The sequence below is a fragment of the Drosophila serrata genome, unplaced genomic scaffold, assembly GCF_035046125.1.
Source record: "Drosophila serrata isolate PLE 108 unplaced genomic scaffold, ASM3504612v1 contig_240, whole genome shotgun sequence".
NCBI lineage: Eukaryota > Metazoa > Arthropoda > Insecta > Diptera > Drosophilidae > Drosophila > Drosophila serrata.
Window position 1 is genome coordinate 8,644,716 of NW_028257138.1, and position 9,445 is coordinate 8,654,160.

The 9,445-nt window shown below is 39.8% G+C and overlaps 2 protein-coding genes across 2 annotated transcripts; both read right to left on the reverse strand.

The window, feature by feature from the left end:
* Nucleotides 1–690: 690 nt before the first annotated feature.
* Nucleotides 691–2,306, reverse strand: LOC110183174 (phenoloxidase-activating factor 3-like). Its single transcript, XM_020951365.2, has 2 exons — nt 1,971–2,306; nt 691–1,720 (listed from the first exon to the last, which is right to left on the reverse strand). The coding sequence occupies exons 1-2, from the start codon at nt 2,029–2,031 to the stop codon at nt 849–851; spliced, it is 933 nt and encodes a 310-aa protein (XP_020807024.2). The 5' UTR covers nt 2,032–2,306; the 3' UTR covers nt 691–848.
* On the reverse strand, nt 2,259–3,985 carry LOC110183179 (phenoloxidase-activating factor 3-like). Its single transcript, XM_086831116.1, has 2 exons — nt 3,589–3,985; nt 2,259–3,262 (listed from the first exon to the last, which is right to left on the reverse strand). The coding sequence occupies exons 1-2, from the start codon at nt 3,647–3,649 to the stop codon at nt 2,412–2,414; spliced, it is 912 nt and encodes a 303-aa protein (XP_086687242.1). The 5' UTR covers nt 3,650–3,985; the 3' UTR covers nt 2,259–2,411.
* Nucleotides 3,986–9,445: the final 5,460 nt, after the last annotated feature.

Genomic DNA, 9,445 nt, shown 5'->3' on the forward strand with positions numbered 1-9,445 from the left:
GGGACGAGGCCAACGGACAGTGCTGTAATTATTAGCCATTCTTTTATTTATGGAAAGGAAAGTTTTGATTTATCCCAGACAGCCGGAATACTCAAGACAAATGCCTACAGTTTGGTAAATAAATTTCCGAAATGGTCTATCGCTCCCTCTCAGATTTATTACTAATTGCTGGTCATAAAGTGGGCAAGGAGACGCACCTGGCACTTACCTAGACTTCTGATGTGTTACATAAAGGATGAAGCTATTCCTACAAAGAGGGGAAATAATCAAGTTATAATATATGTAGTAATGTACAGAGTTATAGTACGTAAGAAAATACACTGGAAGACCTTCAATCATCTTTAAGCAAGCTTTGATTGAAACTAAACCTCAACAGCAGTGAGAATAAATTTAATACTGGTTATCAAAGCTTTTGTTCAGTGCAAATCGATGAATATCGGAGAGCCAATAAAATCAGATTACAATTATATTTATTTTCTTAAAATGTTGTTGTTTTTATTATACAGTTTAAACAATGAAATGTAACTTAAAATCTTTTAGTTTATAGTTTGGTTTATCTTTCAATTAAATGTGTTTCTTATCTTCAATACTTTCCTACTTGAATACCGGAAAACATATTCTAAGAAAGCTTTTGAATAAACTAAATGCCAATGAGTAGATCGAATGATTTTGATAGAGGGTTACAAAAGCTTTTGTTCAGATGATCACTGGGAAACTTGAATCTGAGAGAACATGACATAATATTTACAGAAATCTTTTCTAAAATCTAATAAGTTTAATTCTTATTTCCTGCATATTTTAATATTAAGATATACAAATGTTATCTTCAAAGCGATATGGCCAAGTGTCTATGGCAAAGCATATTCAATGTTTTTCAAGATCCAGTTCCTAAATGGCAAAATGCGCATGAATCCGTCTATGTAAATAGGAGAAAAAGTACCAGAAACTGTTCCAAAGGTGTTTATTCCGACCAGGTAGAAGTTCCGAGGTTTTCCATCCACCACCTCGACATCCATCAGCGGTGACCCAGACATGAGGTGATTCCCCTCAATTTCAACACCACACAGGTGATTCTGGGAGAGGGTCAGCTCGTCAAGAGCCTCCGTTAGAGCGATGCAGAACTCCAGGCTGGTCGTATGTCTTACCACCTTTCGCCGCCATTCCACGTCCTGGATCTTTTCCTCATTCCAGGAATGCTCCTGCGTGAATCCCGTCATCTCCAACCGTCGGGAGATGTGGTTGCCCTCGATCCCTTGAGCTGGCGGCAGGCACAGAGGCTGCACGAATTCCGAGAGTTCCACGTTCCGCACCATCTTGGCCAGGGCAATATCGTAGTCGTGATTTCCCAACATGAACTGTGGATGCACCGAGATCTGCTCCATGTCCACCGCCTGCGGTGGCGGAGTGCACGTGGTGGAGCCCCTCTCCAGGCGGCAGTCACCCGTCTTGAAGTTTCTATTGGCGCGCCAGTCTCCGAAAAGGATGAACATGGCTGTGGAGTTATCATCATCGATCAGGACACAGTGAGCCGGAAGGATGGCAAACCGCTGGTGGATCAGCACGGCCAGACATGAGAATTTGGTGTTCAGATTACTCGACTCCCCGTAGCCCACACGACCAATCCAGGTGTACTCGTTCGCGGCGGTGATCTCCATCTCATTGTGAAGCTGGGTCTCCCTCAGCTTTCCACACTCCTGGGGCAGCTCCTGGCTCCGAGTGGCTGCAAAAAGGATTTTAAGTACAAAATAATAGGATGTATAATAGTATATTATTAAGTATGTATGATTGTATTTGTATTGTATTTGTATTATTTATTCTCTTGACTGTTTATCATGTTCTCTGGAATTCAGTGATCATTATTAGTCACTGATTTGAAACCTCTGTTTGCGACTGTGTCACATTTATATCAAAATCTTTTCTGATATAACGAGACTTTCTAAGGGTTTTCCTTCACTTGATCTGTAACTTACGCGAAAAGAATGCAAACAATACCCCGATTAAGAGGAAAAGCAATTGAACACCGACAATCATCTTTCAGCAAGCTTTGATCGAGACTAAGCCTCGATTATTAACGAGAGTATTTTTTATACAGGTTATCAAAGCTTTTGTCAAGTGCAAAACGTTGCATTGAGAACAGAAATCTGAGAATCTATAAACAAAAACCTATCTTGGTGAGCTTTTAGCTTTAAAAGATTATTATGTTGTCACTATTTAATCTGAAAGACTAGCTCAAAATTGTTCCTTATGAAGATTTCATATTTCAATTTGTTGGGTTTCTTTATTTCAACATCTTCATCTTGTGAGTTATAAACTAAACAAAGATTGACCTATAAAATATTTAAATGTTATTATTATTATATAGGTTGAATTATTAATCAATTAATTATAAACATTCTATTATATGGCTTGGTTTATTCGATGTTTTTCAATATCCAATTTCTAAAAGGCAAGATGCGAAGGAATCCGTCAATGTTAATTGAACCGGAAGCACCCAAAGATGTTCCAAAGGTGTTTATTCCGACCAGGTAAAAGTTACGAGGTTTTCCGTCCACCACCTGGACGTCCATCAGTGGTGCACCGGACATGAGTATATTCTTGCCGGGACTAACGCCACACAAGTGGTTCTGGGTAAAGGTCACTCTATAATTTACCGATGCCGAATTGCAAAACTCCAGGCTGGTCGTATGCCTCGTCACCTTCCGGCGCCACTCATAGTCATCCATCTGTTCCTCGAGTGCATGATTATATCTAGCAAATCCCGCCATCTCCAGGCGTCGGGATATATGATTGCCTTCGATCTCGCGAGCTGGCGGCAGGCACAGAGGTTGCACGAATTCCGAGAACTCCACATTCCGCACCATCTTGGCCAGGGCGATGTCGTAGTCGTGTTTCGCCGGCTCGTACTGCGGATGCATTGCAATCTCCTCGATGTCCACGGCCTGGGGAGGCGGAGAGCATGTGGTGAAACCTCTCTCCAGACGACAGTCACCCACCCGGTAGTTCTCGTTGCCGCGCCAGTCCCCGAAAACGATCAACTCTGGTGTATATTGGCCGGCATGGACACAGTGAACCGGGACGATCGCGTAGCGTTGGTGAATCAGTACTGCCAAACATAGGAATTTCAGTTTTGGTTTATCCGCCTCCCCATAGCCCACACGACCAATCCAGGTGTACTCATCGGGGGCAGTGATCATCTGCTCGTTGTGGAGTTGTGTCTCCCGTAGCTTGCCACATTCCTGCGGCAGGTCCACACCTTGAGTGGCTGCAAGAGGGATTTAAAGTAAGAAATGGTTTGAATTGCCGCTGGATAAATTTACCAAAAAATCATTAATTTCTCAATATTTTGTTATTAATTTATTAGGATTATAATTTATCCCATATTGTATTTTGTATCACACACATACATATTACGAACGAGAGCTTTGTTAACTCTCTCATTTCTACTCACTCACTTTTATTAGTCTCTGATTATCATTACTAGTTTGCAATTGTGTCAAAGTAACCAAGTTAAAACAATTTAAAAACTAAGATTATTCTTATTAAATGATAATGTGCAAACAGTTTTCCTTCATCCAATTTGCAACTTACGCGATAAGAATACGGGCAATACCCCAAATATGAGGGAAAACACTCGAACGTCGACAATCATCTTTCAGCAAACTTTGATTGAAACTAAACCTCGATCGGAGATGAAAATGATTTTAATACAGGTTATCAAAGCTTTTGCATCGGAACTGCAATCTGAAAACTTGCTTTGTTGTCACTTTCAACATATTTTCTTCATATTTATTAAACCATTTTTGCAAGTATTATTTTAGGAGATAATATGTATATTTTCAAATGTGTGTTTTTTGTTTTAGTTCATTATTTTAAAATTTTTTGAAACCTTAATAGGGGTTTCTTCTAATCTTTTAGGTAAACTAAGTTCTAATCAGTCGGGCGAATAATTTATAAAGGGGTTTTTAAAGCTTTTGAGCTGGGAAAATCATATTATTGAGAAGCTGTAAGCTGAGTAAAGAGTACTCTCAAATCAACTCAATTACTCTCTTAGACATATAGTATTTGTTTATTTATTAATTTGTATTTTTAATCTTATTAATTATATTATATAATTTCCATTTCTCTTGCTCGAAGTCAAGCTTAACTTGTCCGTCACACGTTCTATTTGAGCCTCAAATTTGAGCCCGGCCAAAGGTCCTTGCTAATGGAAGCCATGTTCGTCGGGTCACGCATAATCTTATTAAGCACCGGACTCCAACTCAATTGGAGGACAGAGAAGAAATTTCAACAACGTCACCAATTTCCGGCAATTATTTCGACTGTCGGTTTATTTAATTTATTCGCTGCTCAAAATTAAAACCAAACCAAAACAAAGAAATCCCCTTGTCCAAGTCGAGCGACATTGTAAACAGGCCACATGCCACCACATCCCCACCACGTTGAAGGTCCTGCCGGAGTCCTGTTCCCTGTTCCCTTACCCGCCGCCTGCTGGGTTTGTTGGCGCGATTTTTCATTCCCAGTCGCAATTGGTTTTCAATTCGGTGCCATGTAATCCCCCCCAGCTCCATGGGATATTTCTGGGGGATTTATGTTGTTTTTTATTGGGCTCCTTCGCTAGACAAGGGGCTGAGCCGGGGGTCTCTGCATATTATTAGCGGGCGCCGCGTGACTGCGAGTTCAACTTTTAATCGAATGCACATAATTGCCAAAATAAATCAATCAATTCGGCCCGACTGCCCCCTAATGAGAACTGACAGCAGCCCCTGGCAAAGACATCCCCCACTTGGAAGCACAAAGTAGTCCAGTTCTTATTTAGGATATCCAAATCCATGTAGGTCCTTGGCACAAAATACACTTGACAAGCAATGTTGTAAGCTAGCATTTAAAACTTAATTAAATGATAAAAAATATTTTGATTAGGATTTATATTAAATTCTAGAATGGTTATTATACTGTTGAAAGTATACATTATTAAAAAATATATAGACAAAGTTAATCCCTGTGGCTCAGTGTCAGATCCGCTTTCCCTGATAATTCTCTCGAAGGGCAACCTTTAACGACTTGGTTTACGTGTCATTAGACCTCGGAAGGAAGAGCTCTGGCTAATGCCCCGTCTTAGGTGAACATAAATATCCGTGTTCCGTCCGATAGTGATCTCTAATTTTCGCTCCTCCTTCAACCAGACACGTGCCCATATAGCCGCGCCTCCGCTTCGTTTTTGTAATCCGTGAGATATGGCGACGATGACACGCTCCACCGGCTGACTCCGTGCCCTTTATGAAGATGACAAATGGAGCGCAACTGCCTCCGACTCTCCTCCGGGAAACTGTAAACAGAACGGGGTAACTTCCACGGAGGAGATCCCGGAACGCGTGCTCGTGGATGGGATTATGTGTCACAGGATTAGTGACAACACACCAACTCCAGTGTTCCCACCTTGGGTCTTTATTTGGGATTGGAATTGATTTAGCTTTGCTGGGAAATTGGAAAGATTACCATCAGATATAGGAAAGTTGTAAGACCTTGGACTATATATATAATTTTTAAGATATATATATATATATATATATATATTAAGAATTACAAATTTCGTTTTGAGTTGTTGCTTTAGAAAGGATTTAATTTTTATAGTTCAGCAGGGTATTATAATTGTAGTCAGGAGTTTGCAAAGCAGTGAAGAAGAAGACTATTTAAAGTATATATATTCTTGATCAGCATCAGTTAATCTAGCCATGTCATTTTAAACGCTAAATCTAAATGAATTTTTGCAGTTAGCCTTCTATATAATCTCATTAGTAAATAAGTCGAAAGAGACCGGATCGAACAACTATATCATATAGTTGCCATTGGAACGATCGTTAAATGAAGAGATTAATGCAAAGCTGAGAGCCTATTTACTCTGTCAGTGCCTCTATCACTCCCTCTTGCCACCTCTCTCTCCCACTCACTCTTACTCTCACTCTTACTCATTCATTTTTGGCTTGCTAAGCTCTGGAGATAGCTCTTAATCTCTCGCTCTCACTCTCTCACTTTCTCTATTCTCTTTAGTCGGGAACTATAAATAGAGGCACATTCGGCCGCGCGGCCCTTAGTCAGTGCGCGGCACCCCACCTGTTAACATCGAAAGTGATAGTGATAGTGATTACCTTCGAACCCAATAATATGACTTGACCAAAGGAATATATCTGGATGACCAGAAAGAGTTTAATTTATGATACTAATTGAAGTCAACTCTACACCGGATGAAGAAGATAAGTAATGACGTGTCCCCTCCACTGCGGTAAGTCTTTACCATGACAATTATATCATATTAATAGATGCTTGAGGAGAAATCAAGGCCAAGTCCGGAATCAGATATGCTGGGTATGCATTACTTAATTAAGTAATTAATAGTATAATTAAGTAATTTATAATGATGCAGCAATTTTTATTAGGGATATCTACAAACATATATTTAAAGTTAAAAGACTAACTTATTAAAAAATTATTTACTAATATTGAATTGGAATTATTGAGCAGGCTTCAAGTATTTTTACATAAATTTAAACTAAATTTCCTTAGTTCCTATACAAAACTTTCTTTAATAATAGTTTAAAATATCAAGTGTCCCAATAGGGGACATCCCGCTGGCTTTAGAATCTCTGCCAAACAAATTTGTGTTAAAATTTCCAACCATAATTTGGTGTTGGCACCAAAAAGGACAAGCAGGAGCAGGGATTTTTACCAAAATTGAAGGGGTGAGGACTTTCGGGAGGAAGGACGTAGCTACCGGAACTGACGAGGACGTTATTAGCCGCAGGGGGAGTCAAGGCGGATGGCAGATGAGGATAAGGCAGATACCTTCCAAGGGGTGTTTTTTATTTCAGCGGGCTGCGGCCGTCCACAATTGAATTTTGAAAAAAAAACAACAAACTGTAAAACGCATTTTTCAAAATGACAAACAAACCTAGCGAAAAGTGAAACGGAAACGAAAACAAACAATGGAGGCCAAGGAAAACAAAGTAACCTGAGACCGATTTCAACAACGATGATGATGATGGTGATGATGATGATGAGGCTGTGGATGAAGGGGTGGCTCTAGTGGCTCTGGAGGAAGATGGTGATGAAGACCCGCAAGGGGGTGTGAAAATGAAATAAGTATAAACAAACAGCAGCTCACAGTAGGCAGCTCAATTTTAGGACAAAGTCAAATGGACTGACTGACTGGGCGACAAGGGTTCGTCGTCGTCCCAACTCAGGGGTTGCTCTCTATGAGACTCTCTACAGTTTGGCAATTATAGTTTCCCAAAAAGCGGGAAATTGAACAAACAATAAACTGTTATCAATCAGTTTTACATATGTATCAACATTGGCAACACGGCCGGGGTCTTTGATTCGCAGGGTTGTGACTTGGAAAAGGTACTACAAGTAGAGGTTATTTTTTGAAGTTTTTAAATAAATTCCATCATAAAGATAATTGTACATTTAAAAGTATACATTACAAGAAAAATGAGCCTTGCTTATGCCATATTTGGTACGTCATCAAGAGTTCTCTATGTTCTCTATGTTATATTTGATTCTGAATAGATAATTATCCTGCTTAATTTTTAAATAATATAACAATAGTAATATCGGCTTCCTGAATACTCCAACATTTCCCCATCGAGATCCCTTTAAACGAGGAGAACTATCAACTCTCTGCACCCCCAACTTCCATTCTTGACGGCGCGGAACCGCAGATGTCCGGTTCCAGGGAGGGATTCCATTGCTCCCCGGGAGACGACGACGACGACCTTATTACGCCGCCAAAAGTGCAGGCCAATTGCAGGGGATGGATGTGGGATTGGACAGGGACTGGCATTGGTTCCATGGTGCACTTGGCCGCGGGCATAAATCACGCCGTTTAATAACTAATAAACGCCATCGCTCAAGTGGCAGCTGTCAGCTTGTCAGCGGCGTCCGAGAAGCGTGAAATTGTCACAACAGGACACGCCGGGACCAAGGGTCATTCCAAAGGGCAAGGGCAAGGACAAAGGCAAGAACAGCACAGTGCTTGTGTCAAGTAAAAAACACCCCAGAGGAATCCATCAGTTTTTCGTGATTCCCGTATATTAAGTCATCATTTTTGGTCCCAGTTCAGGGCGGAGAAATCCCATGAGAGAAAGTACGATTCGTTTCGGGGAAAAACTTTAAATTGAAGCTGGGAGAATGGATGGACCTCTCTGGTGTCCATCTCGGCTGATTACAAGGAAAGTTAAGTGCTTTAACAGGAATGGGCTTCCCCGGGACGAAAAACACACAGCTTGGGGATCGCTTTCTTGTACATGTTTCATTAGTGGTTAATGTCGGACACAAAAGAGCCAAATTTGGGAAGCTTGAGATATATAAACGGTAAGGGAATAATATGGATAATGTGAAAAATAGAAAATTAAGTATATAAGATCTATTATTTATTGAGTTTTTAAGTGTCTTAGTATTCCTTAAAAATATACAAAATGAGCATGAAGAAATATATCTTATAGATTATATAGATAAAACTGGAATTGGAGACAGCATTCGCTTAATAATTTATATAAATCAATTTCAAATCAATTCCATTTTTTAAATTTATATGGGCTTACTTTGTTCCAAAATCTTTATCAAACTAGTTCTGTCTCTCTAAATAAATTACTCAAATATATAACAATTATGACTTCTAGTGTTATATTTATTTAAGGTATGCTTGCCTCTTTTATAAAACGCAATTTTATAATTTTAAATCATTACTTAAAAATTGAATTGCCTCCTAAAAGTATGCCAACCTCTTGCCTTAAATTCTATTGTTTAAGCCTAGATAATAGCAAACCAGTTAGTTTCTTATATTCATAAGGTTTGACTTTATTTAAACAATTTTTCCCTACTACTTATTTATTTATCATAATAAATTTCCTTAAATTAACTGACTGTTACAACAGCATCTTTGTCTTTGTTGAAATAAAAGGAAACTCTTACAAGGTTTCGCCTTGAAGGAGCATCACGTGAAACTGCGGTGGGTAATTGGAGTAATCTCCCAGAGCTTTGCGACACCTCGTCATCCATTGAGATGAGGTACAACAAATGCACTCATTTGCTTGCAGGTGTCCACCACCCACTGCCTCCGTCCACCAGTTATCCTTCGCTCCTGGGGCAAAGCACTCTAATGCGTCAAAATCCTTCAACTTTTCGCAGCATTTGCGCACAATGCGGTGAGAGCAGGTGGAGGCGTGGCTGCTGCTGTTGAAGAGCCCTTCAGCTCTTCAGTGAAAACAAAAACAAGGGGAAAAAAATATATATAGTACATATATATGTATATATATAAAGCGAAGAGAGACTGACAAAAGTATTTGAATTGACAAGTGCCATCAAAATAGAAGCGGAATTAAATTTATCATGCCAAGTGGCGGCTTTTTGTGAGGTGCGGAGGTTAAAGGCTCCGCAGAGCTATGAC

Excerpts from the sequence above, each read along its gene's own strand:
- LOC110183174 (XM_020951365.2), bottom strand. The coding sequence starts at position 2,031 with ATGATTGTCGGTGTTCAATTGCTTTTCCTCTTAATCGGGGTATTGTTT. Across the intron at positions 1,721-1,970 it reads ATTGTTTGCATTCTTTTCGC|CCACTCGGAGCCAGGAGCTG; the intron begins GTAAGTTACAGA and ends TCCTTTTTGCAG.
- LOC110183179 (XM_086831116.1), bottom strand. The coding sequence starts at position 3,649 with ATGATTGTCGACGTTCGAGTGTTTTCCCTCATATTTGGGGTATTGCCC. Across the intron at positions 3,263-3,588 it reads ATTGCCCGTATTCTTATCGC|CCACTCAAGGTGTGGACCTG; the intron begins GTAAGTTGCAAA and ends TCCCTCTTGCAG.